Source organism: Orycteropus afer, unplaced genomic scaffold (genome assembly GCF_000298275.1).
Source record: "Orycteropus afer afer isolate SDZICR_OR568_19922 unplaced genomic scaffold, OryAfe1.0 scaffold00010, whole genome shotgun sequence".
Taxonomy (NCBI): Eukaryota; Metazoa; Chordata; class Mammalia; order Tubulidentata; family Orycteropodidae; genus Orycteropus; species Orycteropus afer.
In genome coordinates, this window is record NW_006921597.1 from 10124956 (window position 1) to 10147109 (window position 22154).

General features: G+C 41.3%; 1 protein-coding gene across 1 annotated transcript in view; it reads right to left on the minus strand.

Annotated features, from left to right (window-relative positions):
- Nucleotides 1-8638: 8638 nt before the first annotated feature.
- The window catches only part of VANGL1 (VANGL planar cell polarity protein 1), a 62167-nt gene continuing 48651 nt past the window's right edge, over nucleotides 8639-22154 (minus strand). The window contains exons 4-7 of the mRNA XM_042781995.1: nucleotides 17867-18000; nucleotides 16127-16259; nucleotides 12308-12542; nucleotides 8639-8899 (exon numbers count right to left, since the gene is read on the minus strand). Of these exons, the coding sequence (XP_042637929.1) occupies nucleotides 8639-8899; nucleotides 12308-12542; nucleotides 16127-16259; nucleotides 17867-18000 (763 nt within the window). The remainder of the gene's footprint in view (nucleotides 8900-12307; nucleotides 12543-16126; nucleotides 16260-17866; nucleotides 18001-22154) is intronic.

The following is a 22154-nucleotide window of genomic DNA, read 5'->3' on the forward strand; positions in this document are numbered from 1 at the left end:
AAAGAAGTAAAATCAGAACAGACACAAGTTTGTAAAATTGGGTGAAGTGTGTATGATAATCAGAAAGTGCAAAATTATAGGTGGAAGCCCTGGAATGGGTGACTTGGAGCAGGCATAGTGACTCTTTTCAGGAGCCTGTTGCAGGAGAGTGGATTATTGCCAGGACTGTGAAACTGACACACATTCAAAGTAGTCCGGCCAGCCACCAGCTTTGAGTGGGCACTCTGTTGCTATGTAACTCACCTGTTGCCCTTGTTTTCTAAGAGGGTGTGGACCCAATTTTTCCTGTTCTAGTTACAGTACCAGTTCACCCACATTTTACAAATTTGGGTCCATTCTGGTTTTGCTTCATCAGCCATGACTGAACTGGGAAAAACCAGTTTGAAGCCCTGTTTAGAAGGACTGAATGTTAAATTGGTACTGTCTCTAAGTAGCAGCACTGCTTAGTTAATAATCTAAAACATTATTTATGGAGCATTTGTTACATGTCTAGAGCAATGGACTACATGCTTTACATATATCATTTAATCCTCACAGTGGTCTTAGGAGTTGGGTCTTGTTATTATCTTCATTTTACAGATGAGGAAACTGAGCAAGACACCAAAGGATCAAATAATTTTCCTAGGGTCACACAAGTTTTAGAGCCTAAGAATTTAATTTTTAGTAATCTACTCATTTAAAAAGGAGCTCTGTTAGCATAGCAGGTAAGGCATTTGGATGCTAACCAGGTTAGTGGTTCAAACCCACCAGCTGTTCTGTGGGTCTGATGAGGCAATCTACTTCCATAAAGTCTTAGAAACCCAATGGCAGTCACTATGAGTCAGAATCGATTCAATGGCAGTGGTTTCATTTGGGTTATTCATTTAAGACAAGTCTCTTGACTACAAAATGATTGACAACAAAGTAATTTTTTGTTACAATGGCAATAATACTTTCCCATGCAACTATCATGACAATTGTCTTGGTTTTTATAGATACTTGACAGATTACCTTGAAGAGGTATTATGCAAGAGTAAAAATACTTCCTAAAAGGTAAATAATTTTTCAGATTAAAATAATCACGCTAAAAAAGGATACAGTATTTGATTTGGGATCTCAGTTTATTTTCCATCCTTTATAGTATAAAAAACATAAAGTGTGAAATGTTTTACATTAGTTGAGATAGGGGAGGGTTATAACTGGAGGACTGAAAAGTAAACACAATAACTTGGATGCAGATCTACTGTATGTCCATCACAGAAGCTAACATCTAATGATGTTATAGTGAAGAGGTTCATAGCATAAACCTTATGACTGTTAAGTGAACATACTTGTGCAGATGGTTGCCAGTCATGTAATTCATTCATTTGCATGTTTTAAAATGTCTCCATGGAGCCCATCACCCATTTTATGCAGGACATCACACTCAGGCTTTGCCATACACATACAGTGATCATGAGTGGAGGCTGGTTAGCACAACTCCTCCTCCTGGTTACCAAGTACAGTATTAACTAATTAGAGAGAACATAAAATTCCTGGCCACATATTTACATAAATAGTTACGACTTCATCAGATAGAGACACATGACTTCATTGTTGAAATTTTTATGGTTGAAGCTGGATTCTAAAGCCCAAATATAAAATCCTTCCAACACAAAACAATCGTCAAATAAACTTCTCCAAACAAGACCTGGCCCAGGCCCCTCTGGCTCACTCCCTAGCATCTTTTTTGAGGAAGTGGTCCATCCCCAATGCAAGTTGAGTTCACCACCACACCAAGTCAGTATGCATCCACTCCCCACCCCTACCCTTCCTAGTGTAGCACTGGGACAACTGCTCTTCACTCTAGGCAATAGTTACACTTATCAACAATTGCCTGGAAATCAAATTTGGTTCATCATAAAGTTTAGGAGCCCCAGAAAAGACTGTCATTTAATGGAACCCTACAGTAAATCCATTATAAAAATAAATTATCTATGTTTCAGTTTTCTAATGCTCCTTAAAAAAAAAAAAAAAAAACTATGATCAACATTAAGTGAACAGTCCATTACTCCTATAAAAGTGGGGTGTTGGTAGGTGAAAAGCAATTGCCATCTCTTCCCACTTGGTCCCTAGAATAGCATGTGCAACTATTCTAAGCTCCCTATCATCATGAATTGACCTAACCTTGTCACATGCAGATCAGATGCCCCAAGTCCCATTACTAGTTCCCTGAGTAATGGTTTCTGGTCCTCAGAGATGAGTGAAGTTTTGATATGCTAAAGGACATACAAAACCAGAAAATTGCATATTAAATTATTTATCTACATATTATTTCAGTCCTAAAGATACTCTTAAAAGTCCTAGGGTTTATCACATTTATCCTCAAGGCTTAAGACTGAAGTGTTCTATTTCACTAAGATGTGGGACAAGACACTGTCATTCTTAGGTTGAGAGAGCCCTTCTAATTGGTGGACTCTTAGTGCCACATTGGAAGTTATCCCTCATTGTGCTGCCTCAGGTTTTAAGAACCTGTCGTTGTGTTGGAGAGACTCTAAAATAACCCACTGATGAGATTTATTTTACAGATGAAACAAAACAAACTGGGTTATCTAAATAGAAATGAAAGAAGTCCCGGTAGCACAACGGTTAAGCACTCAGCTGGTAACTGAAACACTGGCAGTTCAAACCCACCCCGAAGCTCCATGGGAGAAACACATGGCAATCTGCTCTTGTAAAGCTTACAGCCTTGGAAACTCTGTGGGGCAGCTCTATTGTGTCCTATGGGGTTGCTATCAGTCAGAATTGACTTGACGGCATACAAGTAGGAAAGGGGCAGGGCCTAGAAAAAGGGACTCCCCGTGTCCTAAAACCTAATTTTAATCAGTAGTTTTACAGTTCTTACTCATCATTTGAAAGTCTGTCTTAATTCCTCAACAGAGGGCTAGAAACACTACCTTCCCTTCCTGTCCTCCAATGAAAGCAAACAATGGGAGAGAAAAATGAGTTTATGCATAACAGGATCAAAAGTTATAGACACTGGAAAGAGTAAAATACCATATCTTAGAGTCCTATTTTATGTCTCATCTATCGCCACTCAAAGTGTGGGAAAAAGCAGCGAAACGCAAGCCTCCTGCTGAGAATATTGATTTCTAAGAGGACAAGGACCATGGTTACAAACCTCCCTAAAGCTGGACCTGCAGACAGATCCTCTCCCACCCCTACAAGAGGTTGGGGCGTGACGTTGTTACAGCCCCAGGAAGGGGCTTCACCAGCACAGGCAGAAGCCAGGGCAAGCACCTGTACACCTGTGTCCAAGGCCCCAGGTGGGAAGTCTTGCTGTGCACCATGACCAGGATGTTGTTGTTGTTGTTGTGTGCCATCAGTCGGCCCCGACTCAAAGCGACCAGGATAGGAGAGGCAAAACCAAAGGGGAGCTGCAGGGAACAATGGCACCTGTGTCCTCATCAGGAGCAACGCTGGCAGGGCTGGGTTTGGCCACGGGAAGGGAGATTCTGAAGTCTTTCAATTGAAATCTCCTAGGAAACAGCTATTACACAAACCTAAAGTAGAAGACAAGAAGTGAAGTCTGCCTCTAGCAAAGCCCCCACTCCAGGTTCTGGGTCAATGATAAGTATTCCTAGGTCCCTTGAGCTCATCCAAAAATGTCAGCTCATTTCTTTCTTTTAGATCATCCCTCTAGGTACTGTGGGCCAAGAGTTTGGAATCAAACACTTATATTTGTAATTCTATGTAGTAGCCATAAGATGTTTAACAAGTCCCTACCTTTCTGAAGTTTCCTTTTTAATACCAATACGGTGGTGTAGTGCCTAAGGCATTTGACTGCTAACCAGAAGGCTGGTGCTTCAAACCCACCAGCCAAACCTGGGAAGGAAGATTGGGCATTCTACTTCCGTAGAGATACCACCTGGGAAACCCAAGGAGGGGTCGCCAAGTTGGATCGGACTCAGTGGCCGTGAGTGTGGTTTGTTTTTTTTGGTTATAAAATAGTTAAAAGACTATCTTAAAGGACTAGGAGGGTAATATGACTGCCTAGAACAGTATCTAGCATATAATACCTGATAAATGTTGGTTCTCATGCCTCCTTCTTTGACCAAAATATAATGCTTGTCAAAAATGTGACCCAAAGTCTATTCCCTTTAGCATCCATTTGGTTGAAACTCAATACAATAAACTTCAGTGGCGTGTATAAGTTATTTCATTTACTATGGCATTAAATGTCACTCAAGAACTGTGCTATGGGTTCTCAGTTACTATGGCATTGAATGTCACTCAAGAACTGTGCTATGGGTTTAAAAATATTTTGTATTTATGATGGCATATGAATGTAAGTTTACATAGAATCCACAGTAGTGATTTATTTTTTATAAGACTCAAAAGGCCTGAACATTGCCCAGAAATCTTTATAACTGCACAGTCCCTGCTGCAGGACTTTTAAATAAATCTGTTAACATTTCTGTGCTTGAGTAAGCAATCCTTTTACAATTTTTAAAGTTATATTGTGAGATATTACATAGAAGGCTTCCAGTGTAGTGAAGTTTGAGGATTAATTATCACAGAACTTCACCTTTATTTCTCTATTGGGAAATCTCTAAAACATATGTAGAAGTACAAGCATACAACCTCACATACTCACCAGTGTAAACATATATACAAATATCTGCTAACATACATACCCACCAGGTACAGATAAGCAAAGATATTAGGATGTCTGATGCATGAATGTGCTGTCCATCTGTTTTTATACACTGAGACATGTATGGCAACAAATACCCACAGATATGTCCCTGTTTAGAGGCAGGTAGGTTTTCTCTTTGGGGAAAAAAAATAAAATCACTTAATAGCTATAAACTGATTGTGTGTGTTTTAGCAGGACTTGTGTTCTGGGGTTCAGGAGGAATAGGGTCATCGATTTCTGTAAGCCAATAGGCTCATGGAATCCCACAGAGTTACAGCTGTATGTAAATGGATGAAGATGGCCTGTAAAAAAATGACTTTTCAACTACAGTCATGTTAGAGGAGAAAAGGCAAGAACCCCGTTCCTATCCAAATACCAGCACACCCACACTCCCCCCACTGACAAGCATTGCCAACAAGCTGCAACATAATTGGGCCACCTACCTCACACAGAATCTGTCTTGTATGCAGATTGAAAGGGAAGGACAGAGAGGGAAATAAGGGGGGAGGGAGGGGCACAGTGGTCATGCAATCACAAGACAGTGGCTGGGCTTACTTTATAAAAAAGCAAAAGTTTTCTGCATTCTGACGTAACTGATAATGCAAAGCGTGGATAAACTAAATAACCTTAAAATTCCTTCTAACTCTAGAAACACAGACTTTTTAACATTCAGTTCATGGATTATTAAAAACTCCCACCTTCAGAAGTATATACTTAAGAACAAAAAGTTGTCTATCCACTGTTTAAAACACAGCCAGGGAACAGAACCACGTGGACATACAATCTTGATTAAGCTTGCCTACTCTTTAACGCTTAATGTTCAAATTTTAATAACTCAGGCTGAAAGTTACAGAAAAATCTATAAACATTTAAGGCAAATGAAATCCTGTTTCATCTAATGTGAACATATATATATTCTACTAGCCTTTGGGCACAGTTTATCCCCTTTTAAAAAAGACTAGCCTATTGGTCCCAAGAGCTGAAATGAAAATGCATTGTGTTCAATTGTGTGATGCAGCTTTCTAAACCTGCAATTTTCAATTGCTGTTTACATTGTTCCCACTGCACCAGTAACTCACATTATTAAGAGTTTGAACGTGCAAAGGCTTTACAAAGATCCTGTGTTTTATTATTATTTTCAAAAAGAACTCAATACAAAGTCAGTGTAAAAAAAAAAAAAAATCGATATTCAATTTAAAACCAGAACAATAATTTTACAAAGTCTGACATTCTCCTATGCAAAGGATGGAAGAGAGGGAAAGGAGGAGAAAGAACATAAATTCCTTAATTTAAACCTTTCTCCACCACGTGGGAATCACACGCCCTGAGTGAGAGCAAATGACTCCAACTTAACCCCTTCTGGATTGGCAACTTAAGATAGGATCTGAAGCACAGTATTTTAAAATACTAATGAACAGTCACATTTACTCTGTTGTTGTTAGTTGCTGTCAAGTCAACTCCAACTCATGGTGATCTTTCTTACCAATAATGAATGAATAATGAATGAATGAAATGTTGCACCATCTTCATGATCTTTGATATGCTTGGACTCAATTAACTATATATAATTGGTGGTACAATGAACTATAAGCAGTTAACTGATGGCACAATGGTTAAGCATTCAGCTGCTAACCAAAAGGTTGGTGGTTCAAATCCACTGGCTCCAAAAGAGAAAGACCTCGTAATTTGCTTCCATAAAGTTTATGGCTCAGAAAACTGTATCAGGCAGTTCTACTGTCACATGGGGTCACTATGACTTAGAATTGACTCTATAGCCCCCAACAACAACAAAGATACATTTATGGTGCTTCCAACCGCACTATGTTCATGGTGCAGCAGCCATCGACACATTCTCTAGTATGGACATTATCACCTTTGCAGCCAAAGTTTCACACACATTCATCATTTTTCACCCTATCTTCAAAAATATATTTCCTGAGAAAGACATCATGGTAAGGAACTTCCAGTTTGAAGGGAACTACAGGCAAAACCTAAGCAAAACAAAAGCACCATGGTTAGATGGCATGCATTTTTCATAAATGGAACATGTAGTTAAAGTATATCCTGGCTCCATGCCACAGCCACTCATTTCCCCCTTCCTTCTTTCCCAGCACATCTGTTGATTCAAGGACGGAGTTTACTTTTTCAGGTACAGATGTATTACAAATATTTAAAGCCAATTTTGATTTTAAAAGTGATATAGAAAATAACTGTATCACATCTAAAACATATAAACAGTAAAAGTATACACACATACAGAGTATTTTGACAGTGTTCTTTCCTAAAGCAAGGTAACTGATTTCCCTAAATACACGGCAAAAGTAAGAGTGCATACTTTCTCAAGGTTTGTTGTGGATACAGGAGGCAAAGACAGCCCCACCTCCCACAAGATGACTGGGAGACTCTGGGCCAGCTCTGGCTCCAGGTAGTGTCTGTCCCCCAGGGTTAGAGGAGAGCCTACTGAAACCAGTTGCATTTCACAATTGGATCAGGTATGAATCATTATGGACCAAAACTCTGGCTCCCCAGTTCCCCTTAACTCTATTGTTGTTGTTGTTGTTATATGCCATTGAGTCGGCCCCGACTCATAGCGACCCCTCCTTGGGTTTCCGAGGCAGTATCACTACGGAAGTAGGATTGCCCAACCTTCCTTCCGAGGAGTGGCTGGTGGGTTTGAATCGCCAGCCTTCTGGTTAGCAGTCAAGTGCCTTACGCACTATGCTACCAGAGCTGCTTAACTCTATAGCCTATACATTTTCCTTTCCCACTCTGCCAACTCTGAAAGTAAGTTAAATGCCAGGGGCTGAAGCAGCCCTTCTGCTGGTATAAACCAGCGGCAGAGGTGATGGGTCGCAAAATGGTGGTAGTCAGAAAACACAGGGACTGGACATCAGTAGTAGCCATTGGGGTAGGCAATGTTTGGTTACTCTTGGCAGGGCAGCTTGGTATGAAGCTTTGTGAGAATTTATTTCCGTGGAAAATAAGATAGCACCAAGCTGTTATCAACCAATGCCAAGGTCACAGTGTTAGTCTCCCCCTGGTTGGTGTGGAGCAGTGGGGAGGGGAACTGCAAGGGTTAGGCCTCCTGCTGGCTTGCTTGCACTGTTTTCCCTGGTAGGCACTCCGTACTTCTCGTATGTATGACCGACCTGTGCAAAGGGCCTCAAAGCACAAAAAGCCTGGTCCCAATCAGCCCTGAAAGACTGACCCCTTCCTGGTCAGAACTTCCATTCAGGTAGGGTTGTGTGGGCTGTGTGTTAGGACAGGTGGGATGGAGCAAAAATATGGTAGACCATCAGAGACGTAGGAAAAGAGCTACTTGTTTCAAGTCAGTAGGAAAGCAGGGTAAGAATTAGGGTGGGTAGGTTTTCTGAAAAATAAAATTGCTTAATAGTTGTAAACTGATAGTGCATATTTTTGTTGTAATATTTCTCTGAAGAACCTAAGGCAACAAAGAACATAGATGAAGGAAGGCCTTTTCTGAAATGCCCGTGGTTCCATAATGGTGCTGTGGAAATGTACATTTGCACACAGATATATATGGACATGTAGTGCCCAGTTTCCAGAAAGAGTAAAGATGTGTGCCCTAGACATCTATGGTGGATCCAATAGAAGCAATGGATGTGGCTATGGAGGAAAGACAGGGACTAGTTGTAAGGCAAGGTTCCCAAGAATGCACCAGCTCCAATTTGGTTTACAGCTGCAGAAAAACTCCAAGGAACGGCTTCGTGAGAAGTCCCCATCTACAAGTCAGCCGTCATCAGTCATTTTTCCAGGGCAGCGCCCCCTGCTTCTTTCCAGATAAAGTGCAGATGGTCAAAGGGTACTGGTCTGTCATCTGCCAGTTTCAGTCAGCAATGAAGAATTTAAAAAAAAAAAAAAAAAAGACACCCCTCTGGTATACATATATATATATCTATATCTATATATATATATATATATATTCTTTTTCTTATCTATAAAGCCACAAATATAGAACTTTTAGACTGATGTCTCAGACTGTAAGCGTAGGACAAATTTGTGAGACTTGGGGTCTATGAATTCTTCTGAGAGTACTATGAAGGGAATTTTCTTCACATTGACAACGAGGCTGAAGTCCAGGCACTTAAGGACAAAAATGATTCCATCCTTTAACCCGTTAGTCACTGCCTCATCACTGACAAGTCTCCACTGGGTAGAGAGCCACCGATCCTTGTCATACTGCAGGGTAGGACCGGCACTGAGGTAACGTTCTAGGAAGGCCTGAAAGCAAAGGAGAGAGATGGTTAAGGAAGAAGCACTCAGTGGCAAGGGGAGTCCTGCCTCCCTCTCTTCCAGGAGGCTGTCCATTCTTATGCTGATGACAAATGACTTTCAAACAAAGGAAGACTTTATACCAGAGCCTAGCTTATCATACTAAATTCCCACCAGACCCTCACAGTGGAGTCATTATTGGGGAGGGGAAGACATTTTGGGTTTCCACATTCTTTGTGAATTTTCATATCAAAGGGTGAAGGTAATGGTAACCACAGAGGAAAGGGAAGTTAGGACAGTTGAGATCAGTGTTTGCCCAGAAGCCCTCAATGATCCACAAGCCCACTCCAAGGGTAGAGACTTCACTGTACCCACCCTCAAGGAGCTCTGGTGGTGTAGTGGTTAAGGCATTTGGCTGCTAATCAAAAATTCAGGGTTTAAACCTGCCAACTACTCCATGGAAGAAAGATGAAGCACTCTGCTTGCATAAAGATTTACAGCTTTGGGAACCCAAGGGGGCTCGCTATGAGTCAGAATCGACTAGATGGCAGTGAGTTTGGTTTTGATTTTGGTACCTACCCTCAAGTCATGTGGATGCCTATCACTGCTTTTACTTGCTTTTACATACTTCATCCTACTAAACTGAAAGTTCCATTGAGCAAGGGTAGCGCCTAGCACAGAGGAACACTCAGTCAACACTAGCTGAGTAAATACATCAAAATACTTGCACACCCAAAAATGCATGCTCTACCATTTCCTGTCTGTGTGACTTTGGAAAAGTGTACCTTGGTTCCCTCATCAGTAAATGGAGATAATAACAACACCTAACTCACAGGGCTGCGAGGATGAAATGGGCTTACTCTTATAAAGCATGTACATCCATGCCTGGCACACAATGACTATGCAATTAATGTGTCTGATCATTATTATAGGTTGAAATTAGTGCACACATCACAAGTCCGAGGGATGAGCAGACACAGGGTCCACCTGCCCTCTCATGAGTTGCTCCAGCAACACTGAGCTCCTTGAAGTTACCCCTCCTGCTACTTACCATTAAATCTTCTCTCAAACCACTTCCTTAAACCCCTCAGACAGATTACTATGCCCTCTTGTAAGTTCCCATGATCACTGGGCATACAACTCTAGAGTGACATTTTACTCTCTGAATATTTATTACTGATTGACCTATCTGTCCCTGATGCTACTCTATATTCTCATCGAGGGTAGGAACTATGCTTCTCCCCCAGTAAAATTTTAATTTCCAGCATACCCTGCACATAGTAGGAGCTTAACAGCATGTGCATTAAATCAATAAATACACTGATTTAATGTGGGAAGAGGGAGAAAGAATGAATCACTAACACAGACAGAAAAATGCTGGGATACATCAATCTTGTCTTAGATACAGATCAAGGACAGTTTTTAAGTGGTATCCCCTTCCACCTATACCTCACTGCTACTTCCACGTATATTATTTCTGATCTGTGGGACACAGTTTCTAAGGCAGAATATAGAGGATGTATCTGTAATACAAAACACAAGTCTAATATAAAAATAGTTTTTTCACACATCAGTAAAAAAAAGAACTCAAAATATAAACCATAAAACCAAACCTACTGCCACTAAGTCAATTCCAACTCATAGCGATCCTAGAGGACAGAGTAGAACTGTCCCAAAGGGTTTCCATAATTCTTTATGGAAGCAGACTGCCTCATCATCTTTCTTCTGCAGAGCAGCTGGTAGGTTCAAACCATGACCTTTTGTTTAGCAGATGAATGCTTTCATCCTTCCTTCTGAGGAGTAGCTGGTGGGTTTGAACCACCAGCCTTCTGGTTAGCAGTCAAGTGCCTTAGGCATTACACTAATAAGACAATCTATTGATGAATAAATATTAATAGAAATTAAAAAAATATATTCTGCTACATTAATAATTAAAGAAATATAAATTAAAACGACAAAAAAAAAATCTTTATTTTCCTCCTACCAAATGGACAATGATTAAAAAGAATGATAACACCCAATGGTGTCAAGGATGCAGGTAAATAAGCACTTTCATCAATAGTTCTACATGAGACATACCATCTTTTTGCACATGTAGTCATATTTTGCTTACTTATACCCCGCTATACATACTATTTTGCATTTTGTTCATTTCAACTTAATACTCTAACAAATATTTTTTCACTTTTCAATAGGATATGCCACAAAACTTTTAAGCCATTGCTGTTATTTCCAATTTGGCATTATTACCAGTTATTTTGGAAAAAAACATGTTCATGTATATATTTGTGTATATATCTGATTGTGCCGAATACTTTTCTTAGGATGAGTCCTAGGAGTGAGATTCTGCTGCAGTAAACAGTATGAAATCTTTATGGTTTCTTCCTGAATATTCCTAAAGGGTTATTACTGATTGACAATGCAACCAGCCATGGACAAACATGTTCCTTCACTCCACTTCACCAGCTTAATGTTATATACAAACATGGTCAATATTTATGCATGTGCAATGTTATGTACATACATGTTGTTATGCACAATCATTGCCACATATTTAATATACGTCAAGCTCGCTTGGTCCCCACCAAGTGATTTATGTACAACGTTGCCATATTTAATATGATTCTCACACAATGACCATGTCAGGCACATGCTGTCATTATTCCCATTTTATAGACAAGGAAAACACATGTAGAATAACTTTTTTTGAACTTACAAACCAATGAAGTGGTAGGGTCAAGATGTGAACCCACCTATGTATAAAGAGAGCCTGTTTGCTAAACCCTTACTCTATTTTGCCCCCTTGACCACACCCCTCTATTAGCAATATGGCTGTTTCTTGTAATACCTCTAACATTATAACCCAAAAAGACAATTCAGTAAAACTAATTTTATAGCATTCAAAACATCTAACAAAGTGACAGCATTATTTCTACTGCTAATAGTAACAGACATTTCTCGAGTCTTTACCAAGTGTCAGAAGCTATTCCAAACACATCATGTAAATTAATTCTTTTTGTCCCTACAACAATCCAATGAAGTAGGTATCAGTATTATTCCCACTTTATAGATTAGAAAACCAAGGCACAAAGCCATTAAGGCCTTTGTCCAAGTTTATACATCTAGTTGATGGCAGAGTTGGAACAAGTCAAAATCTGGCTGCAGAACCCACAGAGTGCCCCAAATCACTATTCATATTAACTCTAACTGAAATTCTTTCCTTTGAATCTAGAGGCCTTTGAAAGGCACATTTTAAAAAATGCACCAAGATAATATAAAGCAAATGAGAATCACAAATTCTCTTTTAACTGGTGTCTTTAGTGAAGGCTTGGATTTTATCATTTGTGGAAATACCCATTTTGTCAAGCTCCACGACAACCCTGCCGTAGTGGGCAGAGCCAGACTGGAGTGGCGCACCTTTGGGGTCATGCTGTTGGTGATGCAGAAGGCCAGGTGCTGTAGAATGCTTTCCATGCTGTGGTAGTGCTGCTGCCGAGTGGTGCGCAGGTACTTCTGCAGAGCCCTGGCCATGGAAGGGAAGATGGCCTGGGCAGCCTCCCTGGGGTCCATCACCTCCCCTGGGGCTTTCTGCTGCTCCTCGGCCTGGAGACGCTGGATGTGGATGAAGGCCTCTTCCACTGCAACCACTAACCTATGAAGGCAGAGGACAATCTAGGAATCAGTATGGTTCCCACCGCAGGGCTTAAGAACCAAGTCACAAAGAACCCAGAATGATTCCTGATCAACGTGCTGCCTCCAGTCTCCCACCAACTCACCCAAGGACCAATCATGGTGCTCACTTCCTTAGCTATCACTCCAGATGTGGAGAGGGAAAGAAGGGGGAAAGGGAGTGTTATGGATTGAATTGTGTCCTATAAAAGATATGTTGAAGTCCTAGTCCCTGTACCTGTGAGGACGACTCTGCTGGGAACCAGAATTTTTCTTTTGATATGTTAGCGAGGACATATCATGGTGAGGGGTGGGTGGGTACCAAACGTAATCACTTCTGAATGGGTCTTATAAAAAAGGTAAATAGACCTGGAAAGCAAGTACATACCCACACCCACACCCACACCCACACACACACACAATGAGACCATCCAGCTACAAGCCCAGAAATGCCAAAAATGCACAGGACTACAGAATCTGAAAGAGAAGAGGACCTTCCCCTAGAGCTGAGAGTGAGAACAGAGCCTTGTCAACACCCTGAATTTAGACTCCTAGCCTCCAAAATTGGGAAACAATAAATTTCCGTTCTTTAAAGCCACTCACTTGTCTGGTCTGATGAGCCTGGTGGAACCCCTGAGACATGGCCCCAAGCTGCCCTTCAGGGCTGGAAATGAACCACTCCTGTGGCTTCCAGCCAAGCATAAGACAGGCATATAAGCTGAACATTTACATTAGGTAGATATACTCCTTGGAGAGAATAATCATTGGAGAATAGAAGGGCTGTGTATGCACAGGGAGACAGCTGGGGGGCAAGAGTGCATGGGACGGAAGGGCACAGGGAAGAGGTGGCTCTGGGGAGGAAGTGGAAGGGCAGCTGTTGCATTGTGGGAGACTGCAGTCAATGTCATGAGACAAAGTGTATGTGAACTGCTGTGTGGAAGATGAATTTGCTCTGTAAACTTTCACCCAAATCACAATAAAATTAAAAAAAAAAAAAAAAAAAAGGCTACTCACTTGTTATGGCAGTACTAGGTAACTAAGACAGAAAAGAAACAGTAACAGCAAAAATAACATGTGGAATGGGAACTACAGGGCAACAGAAAGGGAGCCCTGGAACTGAGGTGATCAAGTCTCACTTCTCCCACTAATGAGCTTGAGTAGCTTATTTCAAATATCCTTGTTTTTTTAAATCTTGACAACAAAGTGATTTGATAAAAAGAGTTCTAAGTTCCCTCAAATTCTGCTTTAAAAAAAAAAAAGGCTGTATCCACTGAAGAGGTGGTCAGTGGTACAGAAGCAGCCTTATAATCATTATCCATTAGAGAGCTGTAACTCAAGACTACAATGAGTTATCATCTCACCTCAGCAATAATAGCAAAGTTCAGTAAGACAGAAAGCAACAAGTGCTGGTGAGGGTGTGGAGAGACTGCAACTCTCATACATTGCTGGTGGGACTGTAAAATGGTACAACTATAAGGAAAATGGTATGGGGCTTCCTTAAAAAGTTGGAAATAGTAATATTATTTTATCCAGCAATCCCACTAGTAGGCATATATCCCGAAAGAAGTGAGAACTGGGACACGGATAGATATATGCACACCCATGTTTCCAGCACTATTCACAATAGCAAAGAGATGGAAACAATGTAAGTGCCCATCAATGGATGAATGGATAACCAAACTTGGTACATACATGATGGAATACTATGCAACATTAAAGAATAATGAAGAGTCTGTGAAGTACCTCACATTCATAGAAGGGCTAATATTTTGAGTGCATTATTATAAAAAGTCAGGGGAAGGTTTACACTGGAAGGAAACTTTCTTTGTTGGTTACCAGGGACGGGAGGGGAGGGAAGGGGAAATTGCTATCTAGGTAAGAAACATGTAGTGATTTGGGTGAAGGGAAAGGCAATATACCAAAAGCTGGTGACCAGCACAAGGAAAAGGAAGACACAGAAAGGTGCACAAGAGGTACAGACAATAAAGGTCAATACCATTACGTATATAATACTGCATTAACAGTAATGGCAAATAATTAATCTACAGGTGGATACATCGGTAGATATAGGCAAGATGTTCAGGTATGGGTAGGTGAGTGAGATGATAAAGGTTTGGCAGATGATATTTCCACATACATACTTGTATGTGCTATCAAAATGTCCATACACACAAACAGACACACATATATCACAGCAAACAGGAGGCAAAAGTTATGATAACTCCTTAACCACAACCAAACACCTTGAGAGAGTGAACTGCTCAGCCTATAGGCTCAGGCCCATGTAGCCAGGGACATCAAGTTCAACTGGCATAACCTACTACCCAAAAACACTGTTCTACATCCTACTTTGGTGAGTAGTGTCTGGGGTCTCAAAAGCTTGTAAGTGGTCATCTAAGATGGAACAACTGGTATCTCCTCATCCAGAGCAAAGAAAGCTGAAGAAAATCAAAGACACATGGAAACTATTAGTGGACATGGGAACCTCAGCCTACATGACCCTGAGACCAGAACTAGAGGGTCTCTGGCTACCACTGCCAACCACTCAGAAAGGACTCAAAATTGGAGATCCTAGATAGAGTTGGAGAAAAATATGGAACAAAACTCAAGAGCATAGAAAGACCAGGTTTACTGGTCTGATACAGGGCTGGTAAAACCCCCAAGACCGTGGCCCCTAGTTACCCTTTGGTCTTGAAATTGAACTCACTCCCATGGCTTAATCTCCAGCCAAATAACAGACAGGCCTACAAGGTGAATAATTACACTAGGAAGATGCACTCCTTAGAACAATCAGGCAGGGGAGATCAAAAGGGCAGCACTTGCTCAGGGAAAAGTTCAGAAGGCAAGAACACATAGGAAAGAAAGACACCAGGAAAAGGTAACCACAGGGAGGAAGTGGAACAAGTGCTGTTATACTGTGGGGATTGCAAGCAATGTCATGAAGCAAAATGTGCATTTAACTGTTAAATGGAAAATGAATCTCTGTAAACTTTCACCCAAATCAGAGTAAAAAGCTTTATTTATTGTTGTTTTTTTTTTTTTTTCCCCGAAGAAGCAGCCTTATAAAAAACCAGAGCTGAAAAATTAAAAAAAAAAAAATGACCAAAGCTATTATAACCCCCTTGATCCAGCCAACTCCCGACCCACCAGCTCCTGAAAATAAGAAGGGAAGAAAGAGGCACAATACCTATGACAAAAGCCCCCACTGTCCACTTCAACTCATGTGCTCAGATTCTGAAAACCAGCAAGGCCTGGCGTGCAGGCTGCGGACCAGCAGCATCAGCACCACATGATGATTTGTTAGAGCCATGTCTTTGGTCCAACTCCAGACATACTGAATATTCATCTTGGGAGTGGGGCCTGGGACCATGGTCTGTATTTTAAGAAGGTGATCCTTCCAGGTGGGGCTGACACATGCTAAAGTTTCAGAAACACTGGAGTAGGATACATTCCAAAGCCTCAAAGAGGTCATGTTTTTAAACTGATAGTTCATTCAGGGTTTAAAAAAGAAGAGTGTACCCCAAGACGGTGTTGGTGTCCCAGAGGCAGGCAGGGAGTGGGGTATACCTTGCTCTCCGCTTTTTCACCCGACGTTCATGTTCTGCTTCTTCATAATACAACTCATTGTGGCTTGAGTCCCTGCGCCGAGCTGCTGCTGCAATCATTGCCCGGGACTGACCAGTGGCATTGTTACTGGGGCCTTTGGGGAGAACAGGGGAGGAAGAACAGTTTAAGGCCATGGGGCTGAGAAAGGAGCAGAAACCTAGTACCAGAGTGTCGATTCCATCCTCCCCATCCCCATGAAGCATATACGCAAATCCCAAGAGGAACTTCTCAGGAAGGTGGCTAGGCCTGGCTCCCCATTCACCATGCCCAAGACAGGAGAGGAAGGAACTCTTCTTAAACCCCCACGTGATCCATGAAAATGGACAAAAAGGACTCAGAAGGGGACGAAGAGTGCTGGACAATTAAAATTGTGGCCAAAAATAACACACAGAGTGAGCTGAATATGTTACTCACCATCAGTTACATAAAGTTTCAGTTTGGCCACAAGGGCAGCTAGAACATAACATTTCAGCAACAAGACAATGAGAGAGAATAAGAGGGGTGGGGAGAACAAGGACAGATAGAGAAAAAAGTATGTCAAGGGACATGGAGGCACTGAATACACACAGGAAAACAAGCTATGCTGGAATGTCATGGCAGCCACAGTGTTAACAGGAAACACCAATATCTGAGACCATGCAAAAGGGCCCATTTATTAATACATAATCCTCCTGCTCTCGTTCCCCTGAACACTCACCATCTAAACTTTTGAAAAGGACAAGGTAGATATGTGTCCTTATATTTTGCCTGCTTATTTAGGGACTCAAGGAGCTCTGGTGGTATAGCGCCTAAAGCATTTGACTGCTAACCAAAAGGTTAACAGTTCAAACCCATCAGCCAATCTGCAGAAGGAAGACTGGGCAATCTACTTCCGTAGAGATTTGCAGAAGCCCAAAAAGAGGGGTTGCTGTGAGTTGGAATCAACTCGACAGCAGTGAGTTTGATTTTTTTGAGTTAGGGACTTGGTTTTCTAGTGGGAATTTTCATTAAACTTTCAGATGACAGATGAAATTTACCAATCTTTCAGGATTTGCAAGGTGTGCACACCTCAGATAGCCAAAAACACAATGGTAAGGCTATCACCTCCAAAAATTCACACTGTCTATAAATCACTTGACTTGCTGACAACATGATCTTCTTCTAGGGTTTGCAAAGCTCTTGCTCTGACCTAAGGTGCCTGGGAAGAAATGACCGTGTTCTGTTTCTTGCACTGAACCATCTGATACCCTGAAATCCAGCTCTGACTTTCCTGCTGGCCTTTGGCCTTCTGCTACCCGCTCAGCTCAGCTGCTAGCCAGGATTGAGAAATGCCAAGAAGTACCTCCCCAGATGCCTGAACTACTCAGATTTCTAGTCTTAACTGACTTGGGTAGCTTGATGAGTCTTTGGGCAATTTACCTAAATTTTGAAAACCAGCCCTTTCCTAATAGCTTTGAAAATGATGTGCCCAGCAGGAGGCAAGAGACACACACCATTACTGTTTTTAATCATAAACTTCCCAAATGAAAGACTGTAAATCAACATTCCTCTGAAAATGTTTGTCTGCAACAAAAGAGAAATTGTTGTGAAATGAGAATGTACCACGAAGACAAGCATTCAGAGGAGGTAGAAGCAAACGGATCACAAAGTTGAAACTAAATAATCATCCAAGTGGTGCCTGATGTCCTACATCCACCACAGAAATTGTTTCAAGGTACCTACCATCTACATTGTAGACTTTCAGCCCGGCCATGTGCTTGGCTGCTCGGAACTTGGAGGCTGTGAGGAGGTTGGGATTATAGATGGTGAAATCTTTGTAGTAATTTTCTAGAACCACCAATGCTGCTCGTTGGATACTGAGGAAAGAATGAAATACAGAAACAGGTTCAAAATGAAAACTCCCCTTTGTGCATCAGGTGAAAATGCAGAACACCAAGGTAATCTCACAGAGAAGGCTTCTGGGTCACATCACATCTGTCTCTAGAATGAGAATTTAAAAAGGAAAGCAAGTTCTGTGGCCAAGTGGCTTCTGAGTCCTTCCCAGATCATGTCATCAGCCACATCTCATCCAACCTATAGCTGTGAGAGGAAGAAATTACAATTTTTCTTACATTTGTACAGATTACATGAACTTTCCTATTTTTTCCCCCAATTTACAAAAGAAGAAACTGAGGCCCCAAAGAGGTCAAGAGACCTAATGATGGTCACAGAGCTAACAAATGAAAGAACAAACTGTGGATCCAGGTTTCTTAGGCCCTAGTTCAGTGTTTTCTCCCCCACACCTTACTGTCCCTTGGTATAAGGAATCCTGGGTTTCAGATTTTATACTGATCAGAACAATGACAACCACACAGAGCAGGGTCCACTTAAAAAATGTACGATGCAGATATTAAAAAAAAATAAACAAATAAACCCATTGCCACAGAGTCAATTTCAACTCACAGCAGCCCCATGTGTTACCAAGTACTGCTCCACAGGCTTTTCCTGACTGTAATCTTTATGGAAGCAGATCATCAGATCTTGCTTCTGAGGTGCCACTGGGTAGGTCTGAACTGCCAATCCTTCAGTTAGTAGCTGAGAGTAAATCATTTGTACCTCCCAGGAACCTTATGCAGACATTACTTAACCAAACCCACTGCCATCGAGTTGCATTGTGACTCATGACAACCTTACATGACAGAGTACACCATGGGGTTTCCAAGGCTATAATCTTTATGGAAGCAAACTGCCACATCTTTCGCTGTGAGTGGCTGGGAGGTTTAACCACTGACCTTTTGGTTAGCAGCTGAGTGCTTTAACCACTGCACCACCAGGGCTCCTTATGCAGACACTAAACCAAAACAAACAAACCAAACTCACTTCCGTCCAGTTGACTCTGACTCATAGCAAGCCCCACTGGGTTTTCGAGATAATAAATCTTTACAGAAGTAGATTGCCCCATCTTCCTTTTGCAGAGCGGATGATGGGTTTGAACCACCAACCTTCTGGTTAGCAGCAGAATGCCTTAAGCACTGTGCCACCAGAGCTTCTTATGCAGACACTAGATACTAGTTAATCCTGACTCCTCTTCTTCATCTCTTCTATCTCCCTCTAGGCTAGCCTGAGCTCTCTCTTTACAAACTTCAGTACTCCCTGACTCAGCTGAGACTGCTTGCTCTCTCTTGGCACCCATTCCTGCCCACTGGACTACTATCTCTGGCCCTCAGCATAGATGTATGAAGGGGGGACTATTTCTGCCTCAATGTTTTATGATCTCCAACTCACCGCCTGCTTAGACCCATAGAAAGCAATGAAGGAGCTAGAATATAGGATACATTCCTGTCTTACTATCTCGTGCTGCTATAATTGAAATGCTACATATGGTGGTTTTAACAGAAATTTATTCCTTCACAATTTAGGAGGCTAGAAGTCCAAATTCAGAGTGCAGACTCTAGAGGAAAGCTTCTTGTTTCTCTGAGCTTCTGCTTCCAGGTGATATTTATGTCATTGGCGTGTTTCTGCTCTTATTTGATCTGTTTTGCATCTCAAAAGAGATCCCTCAAGACATACCCTACACAAATTTTATCTCAATTAACATAACAAAGATAACCCATTCCCAAACAGGATTATAACCACTGGCATAAAACCAAAACCAAAACCAAAACCCACTGCCATTGAGTCAATTTAAACTCATAGTGATTTTAGAACAGAATAGAACTGCCCCATAGGGTTCCTAAGGCTGTATATCTTTACAGAAGCAGATTGCCTCATATTCCTCCTGAGGAGCAGCTAGTGGGTTCAAACTGCCAACCTTCTGGGTAGCAGTTGAATGCTTTAACCACTATGCCAACAGAGCTCCTACCACAGACACAGCGTTACAACACATATTTTGGGGGATATGATTCAATAATTGGAACAGGAATGTACAAAGTATGAATCTAGGAAAACTGGAAGTTGTCAAAAATGAAATGGAATGCATAAAGATCAATATCCTAGGCATTATTAGTGAGCTGAAATAGACCGTTGTTGTTGTTATGTGCTGTCGAGTCGGCCCTGACTCACAGCAACCCCTCCTTGGGTTTCCGAGGCAGTATGCCACTCCTCGGAAGGAAGGTTGGGCAATCCTACTTCCGTAGTGATACTGCCTCAGAAACCCAAGGAGGGGTCGCTATGAGTCAGGGCCGACTCAACGGCACATAACAACAACAACATCACTACGGAAGTAGATTGCCCCATCTTCCTTCTGAGGAGTAGCTGGTGGGTTTGAACTGCCAGCCTTCTGGTTAGCAGTCAAGTGCCTTAGGCACTACAGTACCAGAGCTCCCTAGTTTTAGCTATTTTGAATTGGACAACCACATGATCTACTATGCCAAGAACAACAAACTGAAGAGGAATGGCATGGCATTCATCATCACAAAGAATGTTTTAAGATCTATCCTGAAATACAATGCTCTCAGTGATAGGATAATATCCGTACACTACAAGGAAAACCAATTAATACTAAAAATTAAAACCAAACTCACTGCCGTTGAGTCGGATCTGACCCGTAGTGACCTCTTCTTGGGTTTCCGAGGCAGTATCACTACAGAAGCAGATTACCCAATCTTCTTTCTGAGGAGTGGCTGGTGGGTTTGAACCACCAGCCTTCTGGTTAGCAGTCAAATGCCTTAGGCACTATGCCACAAGAACTCCCCAGTTAATACTACTATAATTCAAATTTATGCATCAACCACCAAAGCCATAGATGAGGACATTTAAGATTTTTACCAATTTCTGCAGTCTGAAATTGACTGAACATGCAATCCAGATGGGTTGACCATCACTGGTGATTGGAATGCAAAAGTTGGAAACAAAGAAGAATCACTGGTAGCTGGAAAATATGGTCTTGGTGATACAAATACCGCTGGTCATACAAAATTCGCAGGATAGAATTTTGTAAGACCAACGACTTACTCATTGCAAAAACCTTTTATCAACAACACTAACAGCAGCTATACATGTGGACTTCACCAGATAGAGTACACAGGAATCAGACTGACTATATCTGTGGCAAGAGGAAATGGAGAAGCTCAGTATCCTCAGCCAAAACAAGGCCAGGAGCTGATTGTGGAACAGACCATCAACTGCTCATATGCAAGTTCAAGTTGAAGTTGATGACAGTTAAAAGAAGTCCACAAGAGCCAAAATATGACCTTGATTTTATCCCTCTTGAATTTAGAGACCATCTAAAGAATAGATTTGATGCATTGAACACCAATGACTGAAAACAAGAGGAATTGTGGGATGACATCAAGAACATCATCCATGAAGAAAGCAAAAGGTCATTAAAAAGACAGAAAAGGAAGACCAAAATGGGTGTCAGAAGAGATTCTGAAAACTGCCCTTGAGCGGAGAGTAACTAAAGCAAATGGAAGAAATGACAAGATCAAAGAGCTGAACAAAAGATTTCAAAGAGCAGTTCAAGAAGACAAAGTCAATTATTATAATAAAATGTGAAAAGACCTGGAGTTAAAAAACCAGAAAGGAAGAACATGCTCAGCATTTCTCAAGCCGAAAGAACTGAAGAAAAAATTTAAGCCTCGAGTTGCAATATTGAAAAATTCTATGGGCAATATATTGAATGATGCAGGAAATATCAAAAGAAGATGGAAGGAATACAGAGTCACTGTACCAAAAACAACTGGTCGATGTTCACCCATTTCAGAAGGTGGCATATGATCAAGAACCAACGGTTTTGAAGGAAGAAATCAAAGCTGTATTGAAGGAATTGGCAAAAAACAAGGGTCCAGGAATTTATGGAATACCCATTGAGGTTTATCAACAAATGGATGTTGCACTGGAGGCCCTCACTTGGTTATGCCAAGAGATTTGGAAGACAGCTACCTGGCCAACTGACTGGAAGAGATCCATATTTGTACCCATTCCAAAGAAAGGTAATCCCACAGATTGTGGAAATTATAGAACAATATCATTAATATCACATGCAAGTAAGATCTTACTGAAGATAATTCAAAAACAGTTGTAGTCATAT